A 27,111-nucleotide genomic window follows, 5' to 3' on the forward strand; every position below is an offset into this window, starting at 1 on the left:
TCTTTGAAAATAGTATAAATGTTTTCTTGCTACTCCCTGGCCCTTTCCTATATCTGTCATGCAGCAAAGATCCCAACAAGTAGGTCATGTCTACTGATGCCTAATTGTGATTCTGAAAGTGTTCAATCAATTCAACTCTGGTTGAGATCTTCTAATCCCGGCTCTGCCCCTTTTCTGCTGTGTGACCTTGGGCAAGTCACTTAACTTCTCTATGCCTCAATTACCTCATCCGTAAGATGGCGATTATGACTGTGAGCTACGTGTGAGACATGAACTGTGTCCAACCTGATTAACTTGTATCTACCCCGAAGCTTAGTAAAGTCCCTGGCACATAGTAATCACTTAAAAAATACCATTAAAAAACAACAACAAAAAAAAACAACAACCAGAGAATGATCCGATACCTCAATAATACCATAAACTAGACTTTCACTTTTATTCTTGAAGGTGGTGAGGATATTGACATCTTTGAGATCCTGTGGCTTTCCCTCATCATTTGGTATGTTACAGAAGAGCGTGGGTAAGTGTTTAATTCATTCAATCATATTTACTGAGCACTTACTGTGTGCAGAGCACTGAACTAAGCACTTGGGAGAGTACAATACAAAAAACAGACACATTCCCTGCCCACAACGAGTTTACAGTCTTGTCTCCTCTGGGCCGGCAGAGATTAGTGGTAAACCACCAGGTCAGTCAATCTGTGAGTCATATTTATTGAGTGCTTACTGTGGGCAGAACACTGTACTAATCGCTTGGGAGAATCTGAGTCCTTTGCCATGTTTACGGCTCTCATTGGTCAGGTGACTTTCTCAAAAGTTGGAGCAAGTGCCACAGTTTTGCATGTCGGAAGGGTTTCTGTGTTTTAAAAGGTCTTATCTCTGGTGTGTTGAGAACAGGGACACTAAGAAAGGTGAAACAAAAAAGCAGAAAGTAACTTTAAATGTCAAAGTCAAGAAATGAATTATAGGAGTTTCAGTTTCATAATAATAATAATGTAATATAGGAAATAGGGAAATAATGCTTCCAAATCCTCAGGATTTCCTCCTTGTCTAAGAGGGGGCTGAGCCATCTTCGCTCTTCAAACCTACTGCTCTGACAGGTAAAGGGCTAGAAAACGACTTCAATGATGTGTAGAATTTCTTGGATTCAAGGTAATCTGAATAGCCCTGGCTCACCATCATCATCATCATCATCATCAATCGTATTTATTGGGCGCTTACTGTGTGCAGAGCACTTGGAAAGTACAAGTTGGCAACACCACACACCACACCACCTGCGACGCACAGACCTTCACCCGATTTGTCTGTCACAATACAGGTTTCTGTGAGACTCCCTTCCATCTGGGAATTGCTGGGTCTAAGCTGACACTAATTTGCTGCCCAACCCCGAGTTCTAGCTGGTGACCCAGGGGTGATCCTCTGCACACAGTAAGCGCTCAATAATTATGACTGAATGAATGATGACCGGGAAGATGTGGTATAAGTTGAGCATTATTAGGGCTCTGCAAGGAAGCGCCCATTCATATTTGTGGATCAGGATGATTCGGATTGACTGGCAACATTCAATCCTAGCTCCACTACCCTTCCAGCTTTCACTGCTGCTCAACTCTCTACTTGTATTTCTGTTGATGATTTGTCAAGATCAAGTAGGAGCGAAGGACTTCAAAAAGAGATGGAGAATTGGGGGAATTTGGAAGGGATGGAAGCTGAGGATCTCAAAACTCTCTTCAATCAGTCCAGAGATGAGGGACGTGGTATTAATGGAGCAAAGAATGAGCCTTCTCAGAAACGCCAGTGGAAGTGTGCTAAAGAACCAGGCATATCTGATTCTATTTCATCTTCTTCATGTTACACGGGAGAAAAACAAGACAAACTACATTTCCTTCATGCTAAATCCTTAGGTTCGGTATTTTTTTTCTTATATATATTTATTAAAAAAATGCCGCTTTGATCGACGGCACCCGTGACATTCCCACAAACAGTACGCTTCTGAGAAGTTCCCTTCACAGAAGGCCACTGCTGGTGACAGCCATGCGGTTTTGATCACAGCCATTGAGGATCGGATTTTCATAAGATAGATGAGGAGTCTTACTGCTGCTCTCTCTCATATCAGATGAGAAACAGAGGGGGAGGGGGAGGACGGGTCCTGAGGGAACAACGCGACAATCAAGGGCTACGTGGCTCTTCCTCTGTCCCTTCGCTACTGCAATTTTCAAAGGAGTTCGCCTCCGGCAGTTTTAAATGATGGTGTCTCAATTCTGTAATCATCTTTCAAGAGCTTTTTCTTAAAGGGTCTTTTAGGTAAACCTAGTCCGTCAACTACACTTATGGACTCTGCAATCACATTCCTAAAATAAGCTTCGCTGGGACTTTATGTAGATTTACAGCTAAAGATCTATAAGTGAATGCATATATATACACACACATATATACAGATATACATATATGCATCTGTAGGCAGTGAGCAGAACCTATAGATGGGGGAAACCTTTTCGGTCCCATTGTGTTCTTCCCTAGATATGGCATGAGGGTCCCCTACTGGATATTCCCCAGAATTTTGTTCTGTTACATTTAAATTTCCCAAATGAATTGCTTCCAGAAGCATCCTGAAAATATTCCTTTGAGGGACTGAATGTCTTCCCATAGGGTGTGCCTAAAAATGAAAAGATTTCTCCATCCAAGGGCGACTTTGAATTATGTCCTTATCCACAGATTAAGGAGGATGGATTTAGGACGCAGGGAAATGAGTGCCTGGTGCATACCTAACTTTTCCTCTATTTTTAAAAATTTTGAGTTAAATCTTTGGGTCTCTGGGTAACCTGGGTAATCTGATGACCAGATGGACAACGAGCTAAAGTTGCTACATTCAAGCTAAAAGAAGTTTAAGAGAATTACTGAAGATATTCTCCACAATCGAGCCAATATCAGAACTATTCATGCTTAGTCCCACCATCACCTTAAACACTAGCCACCTGACTCCCAATTCTTGTCTTATTGCATTGGGTAGATCTTCTCATCCTTTCAATCCCACACACAGCACTGCGTTTCTGATTGCTGAACTCCTTTCGAGCCAAACAATCACATTCTAAAGCCCCTTCTTATGTCCTTGTGAAGTGTGCTGCTCTTCTCCTAGGCCGATCTGCTTTCAGCTCTCACTTACTCATCCACTCTCTGTAGGAGAGATCAGAGCAGCCTGAAGATCTCTTTCTATTTCTTGCCCGATCTCAAATCAGATGGTGGTTTCTGCGATACCGAGTCAGACACGTTGTCAAATAGAACTATTTCGGACTAGCCCTCAGTTGCCATCATTCTTATCTCTGCTTCCAGTTGGGCTAGAACAGAACAACTGTTCTACTGAATTAGAGAGACTTAATTCTTTTCACTTCTGTCAATTTTGCTAATTTTAGGTAATCTGGAATTTACCGCTTTGCTCCGAGTTGACGCCAGTGTGACAGAAGGCTGACAGAGTTTCCCCTTTTACTGGTCCTACAGGACGGTTAGGAAATGGCAATAGGACACAATCTGTTTTCACAACGAAAAATAAAACTAAGCAATATGATTAGCAATATGGAATAATAATCAAGCCTGGTTCAAGAATTCATATTTGCCACTCTTCATGTGGAGAAATTTCAGTGAGTTGCTCATATGAGAACGGGGAGAAACTCTAGAAAGAACACAGAATCAAAGGAACTTGCCTATTCACTTTGTTGCAAGATCCTGCCTGCCCAGAAGGGTCTTCTCCTGAATCCACCAGAGTACGTAAGACTAAATGGTATAGATGAAAAAATGACAACTTCTTAACTCATTTCTCAAGTTTTCACCAAATGGTCTGCTCTTGTGGCAGTTCAAAGCCAAATCCAGGCTCCCCAAAAGAGGCTGTTATGCAATTCCCCTTTCCCAAAATTCCCTTCCACCTTCAGGCACAGGACTTAAACCTTATATGAGGTTCATGGCTATTACAAGATTCATGTGCAAATTTCATGAGGGACACCCAGCCTTCTGATCGTTTCATCAAAAATACTTCCGGCTACATAAATAGGTGAAGTCTCAGGGTCCCTCGGTACAGTTCCTGAGTAGGCCTACTTGGCAATCTGTACCTGGAATCAGGTGGCACCGACTCAAGAACCAGTCCCGGGAAATAAAGCACCACACCCACTGGAGCCTGTTTTTCTTGTGGGTGAGATGGTGGTTTCCGCGGGCTTTCAGGGAAGAGCTACATTTTACATTTCTCCAGTTCTATGTTGTCCTCTAGAATAGCTCTTGGACAGTCGCTAAGCCTCCACCAGCCATCAACCTGGGCTTTGTTTTGGGGGATGCTCATCTTTCCAGATGGCTTCGGGCTCCAGCCAGCATGGGTCATCCCTTCAGTGTCCAGCTGCTTGACCTGACGGCTCTGTCTAACCTCCATTTCAGGGGATTGTTTAAGCATCTCCCGCTTCCAACACAGATAAACTTCCCTCTCCTGCGGAGTCCCACTTGTGGAACTTCGGGGTCCTGGACAGACACCTCACCCCCGGCATGGGATTTGGGTCTCACCATCCTACATTTCGGCATCCGCGTTTCACTTTACATTGCCACATTAAGACTCTTCTCCACTCTTCTAACAAACCATCTGGCATCTGACAAGAAATGTATTTCCTTTCCATGGAATTCACATGCTGTGCACCAATTGCCACAGGCACAGGAATATATTATCTAAAAGTAATTCCAGTGGATTTGATGGAACAGGGGAAACATAAAGAAAGGGGCCGACTACCTGGCTTCTGCGGGTTCTGCTCTATGTCACAGGGGTCTCTGGCTCATTTTCACCTACTCTCTCTGAGACGGGGGGCTGTTGGGGTCCCTCTCTGCCCTTGGCTTCCACCACTGTCTGCACACAGCAGCTGGTGTAAATGGGGTTGGAGAGCCAAGATAGCTAATGATTGATGGGTTTCACGGAAATGAGGGCTCCTAATGACAGGTCCATTTTCTGGTCCAGATTTGGAAAGCAGGCCCTGCAAAGGGAGGGTTTTGGATTGGGCAGAGGAAGACTCTTTGAAGGAGAAGAGCTCAGGAACTCCCCAAAGTGACCTGCAAAGGGCTCAAGCAGCAGAGCTGGGGAAATCACACTTTCCGGGACCTGAAAGTAAGTGAATTTGGCTAGTCACTCTAGGACCTCTAGGCTAACAAGATGTTCAGTCCCTCATCTAATCAAACCCTCTAATACTTGAAAGCGTTTCCTAGACCAAGAACCAACTAATCTTAAAGATCTGGAGCTCAGGAGTAGTAGGGGGGAACCAGTCATGGTAGTTACCTTGGGCCTCCTGGAAAATGGGACTCTGGAGCAAGAATCAATGGTAGCCCGGCCAACTTGAGCACCACCCCATCCTTCACCCATTTGGAGAGCATGGTGATAGCTCTCCTGGAGGTAGGGAAGACTTCCCAGGACCCACAGTCTGGGAACTGGAGTTATCCATGAGGCGTCTAGGAGAAGACGAGTACTGGCTCTACTTTAAGTCTAGCCACTGCATGATGTTAAGCAGTTGGGGTGGGGAATCCCTGTTGGATTGTGAGTTCCCTTCTACCCCTACTCTACTCTCCCAAGTGCTTAATACAGCATCATCAGTGATATTTATTGAGAACTCACTGAGAGCAGAGCACTGAACTAAGCACTTGGGAGAGTACAATGTAATACTTAACTTCTCTGGGCCTCAGTTCCCTCATCTGTAAAATGGGGATTAAGACTGTGAGGACAACCTGATCGCTTTGTGACCTCCCCAGCGCTTGGAACAGTGCTTTGCACATGGTGGGCGCTTAATAGATGCTATTATTATTATTATTATTATCATAGAGGTGGAAGACACGTTCTCTGCCCTCAGCGAGCGTATGCACACAGGAGGACCTCAACAAACCCTACTAATGGGTTGTGTCTCTGTGTTGGTGAGTAGATGTGCCTGTGTGGTTGAATGTGTGTGTCTGTGTGTGTATCTACACCTATGCGTTTGTTTCTCTGTGTGTGGAGATTGGCGTTTGTGCATCTGAATGTATTTATTCTGGTGACTTGACACCTGTCCACATGTTTTGTTTTGTTGTCTGCTCCCCCGCTAGACTGTGAGCCCGCTGTTGGGTAGGGACCGTCTCTATATGTTCCCAACTTGTACTTCTCAAGCGCTTAGTACAGTGCTCTGCGCACAGTAAGCGCTCAATAAATACGATTGAATGAATGAATGAGAGTTCCTTAGATCTCTCATATCCCCATCGACAAGGGTAGCAACTGGATTACCAAGGAAGCCTGGTTCTGCCGCTCCTTGCTCCTCCCCTCCTGGTCAGCTTGGATGAGGGAGCACTGCTTGACCTAATAATAATGACAATAATAATAATGAAGGGCTTTATATGCCAAGCACTGTTCTAAGCACTGGGCAGACACATGTCAATCCTATTGGATTCAGCCTCTGTCTCACATTGGGGCTCACAGTCTTAAGTAAGACGGAGAACAGAAACTGAATCCCCACTTTACATATGAAAAAATGGAGTCACAGAGAAGTTAAGTTTCTTCCCCAACGTCACAGGGCAAGCAAGCAGCACAGTTGGGATTAGAACCCATGTCCTCTGACTCCCAAGCCTGTGCTCTTTCCATTTGCACCGCTTTTCAAAAAGGGCGAAGGTCTGTCCAGAGTGTCTCTGGGAGGGATGAAGAGGGGGTTTCTCACTTTCTTTGTAAACTCACATTTCCTCTTGTCTCACAATAGCTACAACTAAACTCATCTTCCCTCCCAAATCCAGCCTTCCACTTAAAGTTCTCATCCCATTTGACAAGACCACCATTCTCCCTGTCTCCAAAGTCCACAACCTCAGAAAAAGACAGTGAAGGAGAGAAAGAAAGAGGGGTGGGGGAGAGGAAGAGAGGGATAGCCTTCTGCAGATAACACTTTTCTAATTCCACCGACAGCCCCGCATCTCGGATCTCATCCGGCTTCATTGCTTTGGCTGTGTTCAGCCACTTTTACCCATTTTCCCTGTTGACATGGACAGAAAATTGAGCAATTACCCTTAAACTCCTCTCTCTCCGATCACCCGGATTGCTACACTCCCAGAATTAAGCCCCCAATTGCCCCTGGCTAGAAGTGGCTCAACGAGGCCTGTCCTTTAGGAATTAAGCACTTTTGGGTTGGTCGTGAAGGTTTATTATTCCAAAGGTTGTCGATGTATTCAATCCTGTCAAAACATGTTTCCCAAGGTGCAGGGAGGCAGAGCTTTTCCCCTAGAGCCCCACTGAGTGAGGAGTTATTCAGTGAGCAGGAGACACTGAAAATCATCAGGGTGGTGGGACTGATTGATTCCAAACACCCCTATGTTTAGGAGAAACATCAGCAGTCCCCAATGTTAAGGCTGAGGAAGTTGTTGTGGAATTATCAGCCCCTGTTGCGAAGGCTTTTCACTTCTGGAGAAGACTCTTAGGCTGACTTCTCTCAATCCGATTCTAACTTGGAATTCGCAGGAACTATTCCATTTGAAAATTCTCATTTTAATTGGGGTTTTCTTTTCCCTCACCTGGCATCTGTCTGTGTGCTTCCCAAACTCTCTTCCTTAAAGCTTCAGCATGGCCCAGGCTCAGCCTTCTGCAAAGCCGACCAGAGCAGCGTAAGTTTGAGAAGGAGCACGGCCTATTGGAAAGAGCACGGCTCTGGGAGGCAGAGGATCTAGGTTCTGATCCCAGCTCCGCAACTTGTCTGCTGGGCAAGTCATTTCACTTCTCTGTGCCTCAGTTACCTCATCTGTAAAATGGGTATTAAGACGGTGAGCCCTATGGGGAAGATGACTCTGTCCATTCTGACTAAATTGTATCTAAATTGTACAAGAAGCAGCGTGGCTCAGTGGAAAGAACACGGGCTTTGGAGTCAGAGGTCGTGGGTTCAAATCCCGGCTCCGCCACTTGTCAGCTGGGTGATTTTGGGCATGTCACTTAACTTCTCTGTGCCTCAGTGACCTCGTCCCCCTCTCCATCCCCCCCATCTTACCTCCTTCCCTTCCCCACTGCACCTGTATATATGTATATATGTTTGTACGTATTTGTTACTCTATTTATTTATTTTACTTGTACATATCTATTCTATTTATTTTATTTTGTTAGTATGCTTGGTTTTGTTCCCTGTCTCCCCCTTTTAGACTGTGAGCCCACTGTTGGGTAGGGACTGTCTCTATATTTTGCCAACTTGTACTTCCCAAGCGCTTAGTACAGTGCTCTGCACACAGTAAGCGCTCAATAAATACGATTGACGAGGATGATAAAATGGGGATGAAGACTGTGAGCCCCACATGGGACAACCTGATCATCTTTTATCCTCACCAGCGCTTAGAACAGTGCTTTGCACATAGTAAGCGCTTAACAAATGCTATTATTATTATTATTATTATTATTATCTACACCAGCACTTAGTACAGTGCCTGGCACATACTAAGCGCTTAACAAATACCATTAAAAAAGGAGGCTGAGAATTCTTTAAACAAAACAAATGAGTGAAAAAGCCCCCTTTTAATGGAATTTTGCAGATTGGGGTAACTTGTGGAATAATAATGAGGTGTCTAACCTATCTTGATGGCTACTTTCTAGACTCTAACTTGAACCTCGCTCTTTTCACCCATTCTCTTCCACAGCCCCAAATTCCACCTCTTGCTTCCTCTCTCCCTCCTTCCCTCCTCCCCCTGACTGTTCAGGGCCAGCCACGAGCTGGTGATTATAGCTGGCAATGGGCCCTCTTGTTTTTTTGCCTCCAGCTCTCATAACTGCATTGATGAAAAGTTAATATTGGGATGTTGAATCCCCAAGTACAAGGAAGTGAGGAATGAAGGCCGAGCAACTGTTCAAAGACTACTGCTTACTGATTGCAGGGATAGTGTCTACCAACTACCAACTCTACCGAGCACTTAACACAGTGTTCTCCACACAGTAAGCACTCAATAAATACCACTGATTGATTTCTTTCTGGGCAATAGGAATCGCTTGAAGCGTCATTCTATTCCCAATAGTCAATGTTCCCTTCCTGTTCACTGTTGAAAATTTCCTTGATTCCTGGTTCTCTCTTCTGATTTTCTTTCCTCTTTAACTCTCCTTATTCTGGGACGAGAAGGGTAAAGAAGGGGCTTTATGGATCCTCCCTCTCTTCCCTGTTACCTGCTGATCAGGAATCAGACTGATCACAACCAACCAATCAATCAATCAGTCGTATTTATTGAGCGCTTACTGTGTGCAGAGCACTGTACTAAGCGCTTGGGAAGTACAGGTTGGCAACATATAGAGACAGTCCCTACCCAAGATTAGAAGAAACAGGTAAGGGGAGAATGCTGATCCAGGGGTATCGGAGCGGAAAGGATTTTGGCAGGCTTGCAACCAAAAGGGAGCAACAAGTAGCTCCTCCAACCAGCAGAAATTTGTATCTGGAAAAAACCTCACACATGATAATAATAATAATAATGATGATGGCATTTGTTAAGCACTTACTATGTTCGAAGCACTGTTCTAAGCACTGAGTACTATTTTAATAATAATAATAATAATAATGACATTTGTAAAAGTGCTTACTGTCTCAAGCACCGGAATAGATAAAAGTCAATCATCAGGTCAGACACAGTCCCTGAATCACATGGTGCTCACAGTCTAAGCAACGGGGAGAATGGGAATTTCATTACCATTTTACAGATGAGGCAACCGAGGCCCAGAGAAGTTAAGTGACTTACCCAAGTTCTCACAGCAGGCAAGTGGTGGAGCTGGGATCAGAATTGAGATCCTCTGCCTCTCAGGCCTGTGCTCTTTCCACTAGGCCATGTATTATATTAATTTTTCAGATTCCTGAAATGTGGTTGAGCATCTACTGCCAGGTTAACATACCCAGGCCTTGTCCGCTGGGAGCTGACAGTTCTAAAACAGAGAAATCGCTACACTTTCAAAATCAAGAAAAAGCTGTGTAAGGAAACAGGGAAAGAGACTGAAACAGAATGAAAGAGACAGAGAGACAGACAAGGACAGAGAGAGACTTCTGGAGTTTTTGGAAGAGACAATTCTCCTGATCTTGACAAATCTGAAGGTAACAGAGTGTCTAGCCATAGGAAGGGAAGGATAATACATGTCCGGAACTTTCCTCTGAAGAATTTAATATTTTTCTGAATATCTTGCAAGAAAGTCCCTGCCTAGAGGCCATAAAGCAACTTTCTGCATTTACTGTTTTATAATAATGATAGCATTGATTAAGCGCTTACTGTGTGCAAAGCACTGTTCTAAGCGCTGGGGAGGTTACAAGGTGATCAGGCTGTCCTACGGAGGGCTCGCAGTCTTCACCCCCATTTTACAGATGAGGGAACTGAGGCCCAGAGAAGTGAAGTGACTTGCCCAAAGTCACACAGCTGGCAATTGGCAGAGCCTGGATTTGAGCCCCTGACCTCAGACTCCAAAGTCCGTGCTCTTTCCACTGAGCCACGCTGTTTCTCTGAACAGTACTTTAAAAGTACTTTTAAGTACTTTCTATTCTCGGTTTCATGAGAAACAACATAATCAAGTCTCTCACCAAACGATGCCCATTACTAGGAGACCCCAAGTTCAGCCACAGTGCACATTCCTGCCCTCCATCTATCATACGGCAGGAGTGTGCACATTTCTCATATGTAAGCTTTGAGCCCAACCTACACCATTCTCCTAAGAGCTTGGGTCTTCAATATCACCTCCCCTGGTTTGTTAATGTCTGCTGGTAGAATACCACGATGCCAAAAGCAGATTCATTCATTCATTCAATCGTATTTATTGAGCGCTTACTGTGTGCAGAGCACTGTACTAAGCGCTTGGGAAGTACAAGTCGGCAACATACAGAGACGGTCCCTACCCAACAATGGGCTCACAGTCTAGAAGGGGGGAGACATCATCATCATCATCATCAATCGTATTTACTGAGCGCTTACTGTGTGCAGAGCACTGTACTAAGCGCTTGGGAAGTACAAGTTGGCAACGTATAGAGACAGTCCCTACCCAACAGTGGGCTCACAGTCTAAAAGGGGGAGACAGAGAACAAAACCAAACATACTAACAAAATAAAATAAATAGAATAGATATGAACAAGTAAAATAAATCAATCAATAAATAGAGTAATAAGACAGACAACAAAACCAAACATGCAGACAGGTGTCTGGCACAGTTACCCCATCAACGGGGGGATTACATTCACTGGAAACTCAAAGGGACTTACAAAGTCAAAATGAGCCTGGCTGACTTAAAACGAACTTTTAAGCACCAAGCCCCAATTCTGCTTTGCCACCCATAACGACCTCAACAGATCTCGGACCTAAGCAGCTGGGAATGTGAGTTTTTGGGCACAGAATGGGTTCCTCTTCAAGTCCCCCCGCAAGGTATCTGACCGGGCAACGAGCCGGCCCAGCTAAGAAAGCGGCCTGCTTGTGGTGCCATCGTCCCTGCCTGTTGCCACTGAACCGCTGCCCCGGGGCCTGGGCCCCGTTTCCTTGTGCCAGGCACGAGGGAGGGCACCCGGAGCATGTGGGAAGGGACAAACCGCCTCTGCCAAGAAAGTTGTCAGGCGGGAGGCGGGCCCCGCTGCCCCGGGACCGGAATGCAGGCCGGGCTTGGATGGGGCCGTCACTGCGTATGGAAGCGGGACCCAGATCTCCCACTGGACTTGTCCACTGCTGACCATCCCCTATGCCACGCTGCTAGGGCCACTGCTTCAAGGCTTTAGGGATTCAAGAGACATATTGTCATGCTAAGGCCCAAGACAGCTTACCCTCCCGTTCCCTCACCCTCCACTTCCACCCCCACCCACTGGTTCCCTCTGTATAGTTCCCAGAGAAGAAGTCCGGTTTTAAAAGGTGGCTTGATGCATATTCAAGGCACGTTCTTGCCCTCCAGGTACCATGGGGCAGAAGCATGCATAGGGAAGGGGTTCCCAATATGTGCGCTTTATACTCAGGTTCGAAAGTGACTGTAAGCTTCCTTTAAACAAGGTCATGTCTAACATCCCCATTACTCTGTATTCTCCCAAATGCCTAGGACAGTTCTCTGCACACGATAAGTGCTCAACAGATTAAATTTTCCTAATATGAACAGTATTCATTAAGCACTTACTACGTATCAAGCACTGTTCTAAGCTCAGGGATAGCTACAAGTTAAAGCAGACAAGTTAAATTTAATTAAATCACCTGAGGCTCACAGTCTAAGTAGGAGGGAGAACAGGTATTAAATCCCCGCTTTACAGATGAGGAAACTGAGGCACAGAGAAGTTAAGTGACTTGCCCAAGATCATACCGGAGGGGTGGCGGAACCAGGATTGGTACCTAGGTCCTGCGATTCCCAGGCCCGGGCTCCTAAGCCATGATGTTTCTTAAGGCCTTTGATCTTTAATATCATACCTTTTGGTTGTCCCAGTTCTCAGGTTGGATAGGGGAACGCAATGATGCTGTGAAGAGATGTATATGGCAGCCTCTCCCCCAGATATACCCTTGCTGATATGGATATAGCTAGAAATACCCTTGCTGATATGGAATCTCTCTTCTACACATGTCTTTCAAGCACACACAGACAAGACACTTGCTTCAAACTATACCAGCTACTCTCCTTTATATCAGTCATCACCAGAGAATTCACCAAGAATCTACTGAGCAGCTAGAAGCTAGGGAAACATACAGAAGAAGTAAAAGGTAGGAGTCCCTGCCTCTGAGCTGTTTACAGTCTAATGGAGGAGGCAAACGGTCACAAATTGCCAAATGTGCTATAGGTCGATGTATACGAGGACAGATATAAATGGTAAAAAAAACCACCACAAATTAGCATAAAAATTTAACCAAAGATGTATATGCGTGCATGAGCGTGGTGAGGATTAGAGGAGTGTAAGCCCCGGAAGGTGGGGGAGGAGTCAGGGGCTACAACTTGGAGCCGGAGGCAACTTTAGGAAGGCTCCGAAGGTTGGCAGGAACATGGCTTAGTGGAGCAGAAGGGTCAGGGTGAACCATGCAGGAGAAAAGGAGTGAACACACTGAGTTGGAGACGCAAGGCTGTGTGACCGGCACAGTCAGTAGATTCGCTTGGGAAGAGCAGAGAGGGCAAGTGAGGATGTAGCCGGAGAGTGGCGGGGGTTTTTTTAACAAAGGGAGGCGGCTGAGGGACAGCCTTAAAAGCCAATGGCTAATGGTTAGAGTTTCAAAAGAACCTGGAGGGTTGTTGTGGGATAGTCACTGGAAACTGACAAGAGGCAATCTTACCTCCTTCATCATCCGATCCTTCCAAGCTCTGCTGTCTCAGCCGGTGGCTACAGCAAGGCGGGGGGGAAAAAAAAGGGTGGAAAATTTCAAACGCCGAAATGGCAAATGGAAAGAATTCCTTTTCTCCCCGCTCCCTCTAAACTCTCTCATCCTCTGAACAGCCAAATGCCTCATGAGCCAAACATCCCCTTTGAAGGGCAAGGTCACAGAGTGTCATGGAACTAAGACTCTACCCTCCAAGTTTAATCAGGAATGAAGGAATGACGCACTTTTCTCCCACTTTCTTTTCATACGATAATAAAAGCCTCGGGAGAAGCCTGGAGATCCCAAACGTGGGAATTAGACAGGAACTGAAATTTCCACCCACGACCCCTTGGAGGAGAACGTACAATCGGGTCATTAGGGCCAGAACCTCCCATAACTGGATGAGGCAGTCTGTGGGCTGATGTCCTACGGCTTGGGCTCGCCCTTCTAGTCTCTGGGCAACACCACCACAGACCAGGACTGTCTCTGGATGTTGCCAACTTGTACTTCCCAAGCGCTTAGTACAGTGCTCTGCACACAGTAAGCGCTCAATAAATACGATTGATGAACTGCCAGAATCCACATCCCATGGTCCAGAGAGCAGAAGGATCCAAACACCAGAGCCAGGACTCACACCCCCAGTTCCGAAACAGAACCGGGCATATTCCCAGCTTCTGAATGCTGTTCACTTCACGCCCAAAGCACTGGACTCCAACGAAAATGTCTATTATTTTTCAAGAGACAAGGTCATCCCTGAGACCTCCAATGGCTGCCCATCCATCTCTGCATCAAACAGAAACTCCTTACTGATGACTTTATGGCAGTCAATCATCTCCCTTCATTTTCCTTTACCTTACCTAGAGTCACCCAACCTGCATATTTCAATCCTCTAACAGCAGTTTACTCCCTTTGCCTTGATCTCGTCAGTCTTGCTGCTGACTTCTTCCCCATTCAAGCAATCGTATTTATTGAGCGCTTACTGTGTGCAGAGCACTGTACTAAGCACATTCCACCCTTTGGCCTGGGACTCCCTTCCCCTTCATATCCAACAGTCTATCACTCTTCCCTCCTTCAAATCCCTCCTAAAATCACACCTCCTCCCAGAGGCCTTCCCTGACAAAGTCCTCGTTTTCCTAACCCACCCTCCTTTCTACGTCAACTATAAACATAGGTCTGTAATAATGATACTATTAACAGTAATAATAATTCCGGTATTTGTTAAGACCTTACTGTCTTACTAAGCCCTGGGGTGGATACAAGTAAACTGGGCTGGGCACAGTCCCTGTCCCACATGGGGCTCACAATCTTAATCCCCATTTTACAGATGAGGAAACTGAGGTACAGAGGAAGTGAAATGACTTGCCCAAGGTCACACTGCAGACCAGGGGCGGAGCCGGGATTAGAACCTACAATCTTCTGATTCCCAAGTCCGTGCTCTATCCATTTGCCATGCTGCTTCCCTACTCTTAAGCAATTCGATATTCATCCCACAGCACTTATCTACATACCCTTATACTCTGTGATTTCCCCTACCTGCAATTTATTTAAATGCCTGTCTCCTCTCTTCAGGGATTTTGTCTACCAAATCTATTGTACTGCACTCTCTCGTAGTGATCTGCACACAGTGAGGGCTCAATAAATACCATTCATGGATTAATTGCGGAAAACTTACTCTTCTTCTTCTTCATTTGTCTTCTTTCCTGACCTGAAACACAAGAAAAGACAGGGATAAGAAAACACACCAGTGCCATGACTGGACTTCAGACCCTTTTCCTGGGAAGAAATAAAGATGACCTTGCTGTTCCCCACAGCAGCTTCCAAATGTTCCTAGGGAGAGAATAGTAATAGTAATTCGTGCATTCATTTGTATTTATTGAGCGCTTAACTGTTTGCAGAGCACTGTACTAAGCGCTTGGGAAGTACAAGTCGGCAACATACAGAGACGGTCCTTACCCAACAACGGGCTCACAGTCTAGAAATGATATTTGGCTCAGTGGAAAGAGCATGGGCTTTGCAGTCAGAGGTCATGGGTTCAAATCCCGGCTCTGCCAACTGTCAGCTGTGTGACTTTGGGCAAGTCACTTAACTTCTCTGGGCCTCAGTTCTCTCATCTGTAAAATGGGGATTAAGACTGTGAGCCCCACGTGGGACAACCTGATCACCCTGTATCCCCCCAGCGCGTAGAATAGTGCTTTGCACATAGTAAGCGCTTAGCAAATACCATCATTATATGTGTTAATCGATAACTAAGTGCCAAGCACTATTTTATGTGCTGGGGTAACTACACAATTATCCGGTTAGCATCAGAATGAGATGTTACCACCCCACGGAATAAATTTGATTTAGAGGTGGCAGGGGTTGGGGGGCTCCTGCTTGTTGGCCAGCAGGCATTAGACATGATTTCCACAGATCCCAAAAGACAAAGAGGACAAAGTAGAGGCTCTCTCTGCTTTGGGTTGATCCAATGTTATCTCTGCTTTTTTAGCTTTTCATTCCCCCTGGGGCTGAACTGAATATTTTCCTCCCTAAGTCACGGATGAAGGGCAGCAAGAGCAATAGTTTACATAAGGCTAGGGTGCCAGGCCGCAAAACTGGCAGCCTCTATGACCAATCACGGTTATCTATCAACTCAACAGCCAAGCAGGGGCCGAGTCTGCCACTGAATTTCTGAGCTCTCTAATCACCAGGGAAACTGAGGCAATTCTGAGGGAAGATGACTTAGCTGTGATCACCCAGGAAGTTACTGGCAGGGGAGTGACCTTTTCAGTGAAACAATGGCTCAGCGGGCCTAGCCCTTGAGTTTTTAATCTGAAACAGGGGCAGCAACATGAGCCACCCAACTAGTGCTTTGCACATAGTAAGCGCTTAATAAATGTCATTATTATTATTATTATTATTATTATCATCCCCTTTCAGCCTCTCATCAGCCTCTGCTCCAGCTGGATCTCCTTTAATTGCTGGTCTGAACCAGGAGGAGCCTGAAATCCTGCTGCTGTTTCTTGGGTGTTTATCACTACCTCATGTTTGAGGTTTGGTTTTCTTATGGGTCTGCTTCCAACCCCTTCCCCACCTTATTCTTAGATTATGAGAGTCCCTTATTGGGGGTGGTCAGGCACCGTTTCTTTACCTCATCCGTGGATGACTTTCCCAGCGCCCGGCGCAGCGCTTTGCACCTAGCAAGCACTTAACAAATACAACTTCTACTACTAATCTGTGACTGCCCAATGAGCCATGCCTACCTGAGAGACAATCTTGACTACTGGGAAAACAGCTGCCTTGTGAGCCACAGGCCCACGCTGCGAAGGCAGAGACATTCTGGCCCTTTTGTAGCCGAACTCCTCTAGGACAAGAAGAGGTCTGTTTAAGACCACTTTCTAGGGCGCATGGCTTAGGATAGGGCATTGGGCCCACTCTGGCCTTCTCAGACACATCCACACAAAAGGATGAGAGCTCTCCGGCCATAGCATCACATTTGCATGTAAAGCACCAATTATACACATAAGCAGAATGAAACCTTCAGGGACAATCTTTATAGGGGTGTGCTGGTAGAATCTCTTTTTCACAGCACCTCACTGTCATTGGTTTTCCAAGACCACATTGTTTGGGATCCTATCTCATCATTTATCAATGGGGCTGAAAATAATAATAGTGATAATAATAACAACAGCAACAATAATCATATTTGTTAAGTGTTTATTATGTGTCAACCACTGTACTAAGCACTGGGGTAAATACAAGATAATCAGGTCCTACCTGGGGCTCCGAGTCTAAATAGGAGGGAGAACTGGCATTGACTGAATCCCCATTTTGCAGATGAGGGAACTGAAGCACAGAGAAGTTAAGTGACCAAGGTCACATGGCAGACAAGTGGCAGAGCTGGGTGTCACTGATGGGATCGTTTTTTAAGCTGGGTATTGCGATTCTCCCGAGCGCTTACTACAGTACTCCGTGTACAGGAAGCACTCAGTAAATACAATTGAATGATTGTGGAAAATCCAGGTAACCAAAGTACATTCCTTCCTCTCCCCCTCGTCCCCCTCTCCATCCCCCCCATCTTACCTCCTTCCCTTCCCCACAGCACCTGTATATATGTATATGTCTGTACATATTTATTACTCTATTTATTTATTTATTTTACTTGTACATACCTATTCTATTTATTTTATTTTGTTAGTATGTTTGGTTTTGTTCTCCGTCTCCCCCTTTTAGACTGTGAGCCCACTGTTGGGTAGGGACTGTCTCTATATGTTGCCAATTTGTACTTCCCAAGTGTTTAGTACAGTGCTCTGCACATAGCAAGCGCTCAATAAATACGATTGATGATGATGATGATGATAAAAGTTGGATCATTACACTAGATTGCCCAAATGGCATTGAAGCCTGATGCCCTTTGGGTGCGGTACTCAATTGCGCTCTTCTACGGGGCAGTCTGGAATTCTTGATTCCATTTTCTTACTCTCTGTCTATGCTTGTGTCATTGGTTAGGCAGGATTCAGTGACACCACAGAGTTGACATCTGATCACAATCATCAATGGTATTCATTTAACATGGTGACAAGCCTTGGTTTTGCAGTGCGCTTTCTGGGTGTACGTGGGTACTTAACTTCAGTTTTCTCCATTATTAGATCAGAGTGATTCGCGGATTCTGAAAAGCAACTCATAATTATCCAGGCTGGGTGTTTCTAGAGCACAGTCATTGGCTCACGGCAGCTTCCCAGTGACTGTTTCAAAAACTTTGATGATGTTCTCGGCCTGCTGATTTGGGAAAGCTTAAATTCTAGCATCAACAGCCAGGTTCCCTGCTGCATCCACAAGCATGACTTCAAGGAATATGTTGGACAAGGCCAGTGTACAACTTGGCTTTATTCTACCAGTAATTGGGAAAGGATCAGCCAAGACCCCTTTCAATTCTGACATGATTGGCTAGGGCATCTTGGAGGAATTTAGAAAGTCGGTAAATTTCTCCAGGTATCCAAAAATTGTTTATGGTGACATGGATGGAATGAGTCAATAAAACCCACAGATAACTCTGTAGATTTTCTTTAATTCTTGAGCTTTCTCTACATCAAATGGCTCCCCCATTTTTATTAACCAGAGATGCTTACTCCGATCAAAATTGCCTGATATGCATTTTGCCTCCTATCTTTGCCCATATCCACTGCCTGCTGGAAATACCAATCAGCAGTGAAAAACCAAAAGCCCGAATGTAGAAGAGGAGCAGGAGGAGGACAGAATATGGAAAATCCACAAAATGGCCCATCGGCCCTTGCAGACTCCCAGACTGACCCTGCCGCCCATCTGAACGGCTCTAACTGTATTAACAGGAGTTAAGAAAAATAACTGAGTGAGGGAGGCTTCTGGGGGCTGGAAAGGAACAGCTCTCCTGCTCTCCACCCCAGCAGGCCCCGAAGTAATTCAGTTCCGATTAGGGATGCTTGTTCAATATTCAAAATGTACAACATGGAGGTTGCTGAACCAGCACTTTGAAAAGTTAATTAAATGCCAGGCTTCTTTTTAAGAGCTACTCCATCACTTGCTGATTGCTTTGGCCATTTGGCAGGATGAAGCTTTAACTCGGTACAATGAGAGTAAATAGTCTTCCCCACCTCCCACTCCCTGGAGAATCGGTGATGGGATTAAGTCGCCTGGCCTTTTTGTCTCTGGCATGGGATGTCCCAGTCTCAGCCAAAAAATAAAACAACAACAATAACAACAACAAAAGCGAGCCAAGCAGACTTGGGATAAGAAGGGGATTCTCCAGGTTTTCCTTTCCAAATAATTTTGTGATTATCCAGATGCTTCCTTCAGGAAATCAACCGGCTCTTAGGTTTGGCCTTGCTAAACCGAGAAGCTACCAGGCGCTTAGATCAGTGCTCTGCATCTAGTAAGCACTCAACTGATTGACTGCGGGGCATAATATAATTTTATGTCACCAATACCAACCATTTAATAAGTTACTATAAAAAGAGGGAGGCTGAATTTTTTTATGGTATTTGCTAAGCACTTATTATGTGTATTATTATTATTATTATTATTATTATTATTATTATTATGTGACTGTACAAAGAGCTGGGGCAGACAATTGTTTACTTGTTTTGTTGTCTGTCTCCCCCTTCTAGACTGTGAGCCCATTGTTGGGTAGGGACCGTCTCTGCATGTTGCCGATTTGTACTTCCCAAGCGCTTAGTACAGTGCTCTGCAGACAATAAGCGCTCAATAAATCATCATCATTATCATCAGTCGTATTTATTGAGCGCTTACTATGTGCAGAGCACTGTACTAAGCGCTTGGGAAGTACAAATTGGCAACATATAGAGACAGTCCCTACCCAACAGTGGGCTCACAGTCTAAAAGGGGGAGACAGAGAACAAAACCAAACATACTAACAAAATAAAATAAATAGGATAGATATGTACAAGTAAAATAAATAAATAAATAAATAAATAGAGTAATAAATATGTACAACCATATATATATATATATATATATATATATATATATATACAGGATGAATGAATAATACCACTGAATGAATGAATGAATCCAGAGTAATGTGGTCGGACAAAGTCCCTGTCCCATATGGGGCTCACGGCCTTAACCCCATTTCACGGATGGGGGAACTGAGGCACAGAGAAGTGAAGTGACCTGCCCCAGGTCATACAGCAGACAAATGGTGGAGCCAGGATTAGAACCTGGATCCTTTTGACTCCTCGGACTGTTCTCTATCCACTAGGCCACACCGTTTCTCTAACCGGGATTAGATGATTGTGAGATAAAGCTACGTATGACCACGTTCCTGGCTGGCGGCATTATACAAGTAGCTCCATTATTTAGCAGTTCTTGTAGTGGAGAAGGAGCTCACATTATTGTAGCCACCCCCTTAACCAACAGAAGCAGTTTGGCCTAGCACGGGCCCAGGAGGCAGAAGGACCGAGGTTCTAACCCTAGCTCTGCCACTTGTCTGCTGTGTAACTTCGAGCAAGCCACTTAACTTTTCTGTACCTCAGTTTCCCTCACTAGCAAAATGGGGATTAAGACGAGGAGCCCCATGGGGGACAGGGACTGTGTCCAAGCTGATTACTTCGTATCTAGTAATAAGCTTAGAACAGTGCCTGTCACATAGTAAGCGCTTAACAAATACCATAAAATGAAAACAAAGACAAATCAAAACATCAAAACAACATCTCTCTTCCTACTCCACATCTGTTCCCAAATTTCTTGTAACCAGGCAGGTGTGCATTGTGGCAGGAACTTGATTATCTTGTATCTACCTCAGTGCATAGTGTAGCAAGCGCTTTTCTAGACTGTGAGCCCACTGTTGGGTAGGGACTGTCTCTATATGTTGCCAACCTGTACTTCCCAAGCGCTTAGTACAGTGCTCTGCACACAGTAAGCACTCAATAAATACGATTGATTGATTACCACATGTCACCATTATTATTCACAGTCCCCAATTCTTCAAAATGGTTCTACCCAAATCGCCTAATCAAAACACGCGTTATAGCAGCACAGACTCCACCTACCATTGGTTTTATGAGAAGCATAATAGAAGGCTATAAAATTTAAGAAAGACAAGGTATTGTGCTTTCCTGGGGAGGAGAGGTGACATTTCAGTTTTTCACGGAAGACATCACTATCAAGAAAGTACTACATACTTTCAGTGAGAGAAAGGCATCTGATCTTCCTTTGAACAAAGGGATTTGCCCATTTAAAAAATTGCAACAATTCACAGAGTCATTCCCCCAAGAACTTCCCTTTGGATATAAATTCTTGATTTTTGGCAACTGTTATTTTGCATAATTATGATGTACCTTCTTTATCATGGAAGCTACAAATGCAGGAACATCCCCAATGTCTGTATCTGGGATTGAGTGACAATGAGGTTTAAAGCAGGATTAATTGCCTGGGATCATCATGATGTGAAGTGCTTTTTTTTTTTCTTCCTACGATAAAAGCCTCAGAACTATTGACTTCTGGGTCTGAGCCTCATTGTCTGAATGGGCGGGGAAGAGAAGTGGGGTAACGAGCAAGAGAATGGAGGGGGTTGGGAGGAGTGATGAGTTTGATTTCTTAATAACAGCGGTTTGGGATCCTGATTCGGGGGGCTTCTGCGGTGGTCTGCTTTTCAAAAAATAAACTCCGCTCTCCACTTACATTCTCCCTCCTGAGGTGCTTCCTCTCCTACCATAATTACTGATATTAATTAAGTGCTTAATACCACTTCTAGCAATGATTGTGGCATCTGTTCAGTGCTTATTAAGTGCCAAGAGCTTGGGTAGGTACAACATACTCAGATCAGAAAAAGCCTCAGTCCCACACAGGGTTAACAGTCTAAAAGGGAGGGAAAACTGTTCCTTAGTCCTCATTTTACCACTGAGGAAACTGAGGCATGGAGAAGTTAAATGATGTGCCCTTCGTCACATGGGAGATGGATGTTGGAGCCAGGAACAGAACCCAGGTTCCTTGACTCTCAGTCCTGTCCTCTAAGCATTAGACCATACTGCTTTTTGTGTGTTCACCACTTTGCTTCGCACGTAGTAAGAGCTTAACAAATGCCATCATTATTATTATTATCACTCCTTCCACTGCCTGACAGGCCTGAATACCCCCACCCCCACCCCCACCACCCACCCAGTCTTGAAAGAAAAAGAATCCTGATTTTGTACCTGCTGCTGAAAACAGGGCAAAATGTACCTTGCCCGTGGCTCATTCCTCCCTCCCCTCATATTCTTTCCTTTCGCTATTCTGCCCAAATCTATCCCCTCGGAGCGCCATTTCCAAATCAGGCTGGCACGTGGAAGACCACGACTTGTTCAGTGAGGTCAGGTTATTTCCTTCCTGGCGGCTTCCACTCTAGATTCCACTCTGGTGTTGAAAGAACGATCTTCCCAATTGATTGCCACTTTCCATTTTCGGGGTCCTGAATGGAAACAGGAGGGACTGAACCTAGCTCTGAAGACTACCTGACAGATGACTGCTTTACACCCCCCCTGAAATTGCAGTTTACAATTTCTATCTGTCCTTCCACTCCCGGCTACCCACACCTTGCTCCAAAGGCCAATCGATATATGAGACCGAAAGAGCAATTCCTACAGGAAGAACTCTGGGCCCTGCCTCACTGGCAGGCTGGGTTTCCCCCCACCAGCAAGAACACAGCAGTCTCCTTGAAGGAAACTTAAAAATATATATATAACAAAATAATAAAATCTGGATTCCTGCTAGCCAGCCACCGTGCTTTTTTTCGGAATCTCTCGCAGGTTACGTGCTGAAGGGTGAAAGGCAGTTCTAATGTAGACATCATCTCGGTTAAACTGTTTCTCTCTCGTTTAATGGAATACCACGGAGATCTAAATGGAGATAAAGTACCACGGCTCAGAGAACAGCGAGGATGCTATCTTTATGCAGCATGGCAATGTTCAGTGGTTAATTAGACACTGTTAACCTATTTTAGCAGGGGACATAACTGGGATAAATGGGGAGAGATGTCCTTGAAATCTTTTTATGTCCACAGTGCATGTAGGATCCCAGATTCACCTCCTTGGTGCAGGGCAGAGCATACATAAAATACGCTCACGACTAAGGCAGTCGGGCTGAATTTTACACAGGTTTGGCTATTGCGGTACCTCACCAATCCCCTACAGAAATTTGGAAGTCGCTCTTCTGCATAATGGGGCTGAACTCTAGGAGCTACTCTAGCAACCTGTTGCAGAGGAAATGAGGAAAAATGAAAGAAATTATTCCATAGCACTCCTTCAAAATCCATAAGGTGGTTTTTGCATTCGACAGTAATTCATTTCAGTTCAACGGGGCAAGGGAGCATGATGAGGAAGAAGCACTATCTGCCACCATGTTCATTTTGAGTGCTTTTGTTTAAAACCATCAGTTGAGTCTACATTATCCCCAAGGTTCTCGGCCAGGAATCTCCAAAGCCGGAGGGCACTGTACTACTCTCCTCACCGCTCACGGATTGTAGGCAGATTGGAAACATCATCCTTTGTTTACCAGTAAAGTGGCTATAAATGGGAAGGCTTCTTCTCTCAACTGACTTCTCAGTGGCCAGGCCAGAAATAAGATTTCAGCTCCAGACCGCTGCATAGGGAGGCCTTCCCAGACTGAGCCCCTTCCTTCCTCTCCCTCTCGTCCCCCTCTCCATCGCCCCATCTTACCTCCCTCCCTTCCCCACAGCACCTGTATATATGTATATATGTTTGTACATATTTTTTTTACTCTATTTATTTATTTATTTAATTTATTTGTACATATCTATTCTATTTATTTTATTTTGTTAGTATGTTTGGTCTCTGTCTCCCCCTTTTAGACTGTGAGCCCACTGTTGGGTAGGGACTGTCTCTATATGTTGCCAATTTGTACTTCCCAGGCGCTTAGTACAGTGCTCTGCACATAGTAAGTGCTCAATAAATACGATTGATGATGATGATGATGACTTTTAGACTGTGAGCCCACTGTTGGGTAGGGACTGACTCTATATGTTGCCAATTTGTACTTCCCAAGCGCTTAGTACAGTGCTCTGCACACAGTAAGCGCTCAATAAATACGATTGATGATGATGATGATGACTTTCCCAACTGAGTACCAAAACACAAAAACAGAGAGGATTTGGTATTTTAATCCGGGGCTAAAACAACCATCTAACAACAGCTTTTAGGCAACCACATAATCCCTATGCCTTATTCATTTTACCTATAAAATTCGGCGAAAGCCTGCACCTTACTAGCACCCAGCTGCTTCATCTGACCTTAGTTTTCCTGGCAAACTAATTCCGTTGAATGAAATCTCACCTGTAAACTGAATTCTTTCTTCTCTCCCTTGTTTCGAGGCATTCATTTTGAGTCCCTTCCATCTATTTCACGGTGTATTTCTCTGGAGGCTGAGCAAGGCTTCTGCAGCCCTAGAATTCTCTGTCCTTTGACTTAGTCCAACACTCCCTGCACAGTTCCTTCGGAAGGACCGATAAAACTTTGAGGCTATTGAACTTCTCCTTCCACCTAAATCTAAGCAGTGCATCACCCGGCTATTACTAAGTAAAGTCTGCCCCTTGCTGGCCAGACCCCAAATCAGATCCTGGGCTCAACAAAGTCGAAATGACAGTCTGTTACACACATTTCTACGTTCGCAGTCTTCTGATTTTGGCTGGTTGGGTTGCTCTTCCTACACCCGACACACCAACCGGGTTTCACTGAACTCCCTTATCTCTTTAGGTTCGGCTGCTGCCTGTCCAGCACCGTTTCTGGTCAGGTCGGTGGGGCCGACTACCAGATTTTTCTCTGTGTTCACCTATGGCGAGAACGCTATAGCTTCAGAGTTGTGAAACGCAATCCTCGCTAGTCCTAGCCCACCTCCCGGAAGGGTACGACTCTTGCAATATCCACCTCCAGCCCCTCGCTCACTCTGTTCCCTTCTAGTCCAATTCCACCAGACTTCAACCATCCCCACCTTCACAGCTCTCTTAAAATCCTACCTTCCCTGACTAATTATCAACACCCAGAGTCCTACCGACCCTTCACTTAAAGATCTATTCATTTTATTCAATCCTAATATTTGTGTATATAGGTATATTTGACTGAACATTCCAGTTTATTCTATTTATTCTGAATGCACAGTTTTTAGACTGTGAGACTTTTAGACTGTGAGCCCACTGTTGGGTAGGGACTGTCTCTATATGTTGCCGACTTGTACTTCCCAAGCGCTTAGTACAGTGCTCTGCACACAGTAAGAGCTCAATAAATATGATTGATTGATTGATTGAATATTACTGTCTGTCCCTTTACAGTGTAATCTCACTGCGGTCAGGGAACTTTTCTTGTGCTTCTTTTGTGTTTTCCAAGTGCACGGTAGAGTGTACCGCACTCAGAAGGTGATCAACAAATTCTGCTATGATCAACAAATACTACTACTATTGAGAAGCAGCGTGGCTCAGTGGAAAGAGCCCGGGCTTTGGAGTCAGAGGTCATGGGTTTGAATCCCGGGTCTGCCACATGTCTGCTGTGTGACCTTAGGCAAGTCACTTAACTTCTCTGAGCCTCATTTCCCTCATCTGTAAAATGGGGATTAAAACTGTGAGCCCCACGTGGGACAACTTGATCACCTTGTACCCCCCCCCAGCGCTTAGAACAGTGCTTTGCACATAGTAAGCGCTTAACAAATGCCATTATACATATATATATATATATATATATATATATATATATATACTACTACTAGAACCAATTCAGCCTTGGCTGGAGGACCTATGAGATGTAAAGTGGATGGGTTGGAGGGTTTGTTAAGGTCTTGACAGTCCAGGAAAATTTCTAGATTCAGGACGGCCTCTAGCCATTATTGCCTCTACTCTTCAAGTTTTATGGTTTCCCTGATTATCCTGTCTCCAAGTAAATTCATCTGAATGATGTATGTGTGTAAGGGGTTGGGGGAGGAGGGGAGAGGGGGTGATGATGGGGATGCCTGGGAGAATCTAGTCAAACCAGCAGATATGGTTGAAATGGCCAATGCGTGACTGTAAAGACCATCATTTTTTTTTTAAATATGGTATTTGTTAAGCGCTTACTATGTGCCAGGCACTATCTTAAGCACTGGGGTAGATACAAGGTAATCAGTTTGGACACAGTCCATGTTCCACATGGAGCTCACAGTCTTGATCCCCATTTTACAGAGGAGGTAACTGAGGCACAGAAAAGTTAAGTGACTTGCCCAAGGTCGCACAGCAGACCAGTGGCGGAGCCGGGTTGAGAACCCGGGTCCTTCTGGCTCCGAGGCCCGTGCTCTAACCAGCAGGCCACACTGCTTCTCCTTGTTGTGGTATTTCGTTCACCCTCTGCCATACTTGTCATCTGCTAATCTATCTCCAGGTACCATGATTTTCCTGAAATCATTCTCTTTTGGACTGTGAGCCCACTGTTGGGTAGGGACTGTCTCTATATGTTGCCAATTTGTACTTCCCAAGCGCTTAGTACAGTGCTCTGCACATAGTAAGCGCTCAATAAATACGATTGATGATGATGAAACCTGTGCTTGAGGAAAACTACCGGCTCACAAGGCTGTGACTTGGATTCTGACAAGCCTGCTACAGCACTGGGGAGTCTGAAAATTAGTCCTCTACCCAAAATGCACAGTAGCTCTTATTATCATTATTGTCCTTGTTTTCTTATTTTTTTTATCATTTCCATCTTTCCTTGTGTGCTCACCTCTAAACTCCACCTCCCGAACTGAGGCTCATCGGCGGTTTACAATGGGAGAGACCCGTCGTCATCAATAAATACTGTGGAAATAACGACTGCCCCATACCAAGTTGCTACATCTGCTGCTATTGTCTCCGAGCAGTCCAGTGCTAGGATTTGCAAGTCTCTAATGCGTTTGTTCTCTCCTCATTTTCGTATACTCAATTTCGGTTCACAAAGGGGGTTGAGTATCCTGCTGACAGCCTTTCTCCTTCCATGCCCCATCTAGTAAGGCCGGGCTCGGATGACTATAGATAGCCTTGATGCTGGTGGACTGACTGCATTCCAGGACCCCATCTGTTAGTGATCTTATCCTGCCATTTGATATTAAACAACGACAGCAGTTATTGAGTGTCTAACGCAGCCAGGGTAGTATGAGCTTGGGGAACACACGGAATAAGTGGAAGGCAAGTCTCTGCCTCAGGGTGCCTACAATCTAATGATGAGGCTGACGTAATGGCTCAAGGAGCCAGGATGTGCCTTCTCAGGATGCTTTTACAGCTTGAAAGACCTTTAGCGTGGTCTCCAGGCTTACTGACGGGCCATAGCGATTAAGCAGCTCCATAATCGGCTGCCGTTTTTCCGTGTTTTTCCAGAGCAGTGTCATCAGTGTGTAGCAG

At 45.0% G+C, this 27,111-nt stretch overlaps 1 protein-coding gene across 3 annotated transcripts in view; it reads right to left on the reverse strand.

Annotated features, from left to right (window-relative positions):
• The window catches only part of IFT43 (intraflagellar transport 43), a 139,399-nt gene that overhangs the window by 13,902 nt on the left and 98,386 nt on the right, over positions 1 to 27,111 (reverse strand). For all 3 annotated transcript variants that reach the window (XM_038742152.1, XM_038742123.1, XM_038742187.1), the window contains 2 exons: positions 14,929 to 14,961; positions 13,233 to 13,279 (listed from right to left, as the gene is read on the reverse strand). In XM_038742152.1, coding sequence (XP_038598080.1) covers positions 13,233 to 13,279; positions 14,929 to 14,961 — 80 coding nt within the window. The remainder of the gene's footprint in view (positions 1 to 13,232; positions 13,280 to 14,928; positions 14,962 to 27,111) is intronic.

Source organism: Tachyglossus aculeatus, chromosome 1 (genome assembly GCF_015852505.1).
Source record: "Tachyglossus aculeatus isolate mTacAcu1 chromosome 1, mTacAcu1.pri, whole genome shotgun sequence".
Lineage (NCBI taxonomy): Eukaryota > Metazoa > Chordata > Mammalia > Monotremata > Tachyglossidae > Tachyglossus > Tachyglossus aculeatus.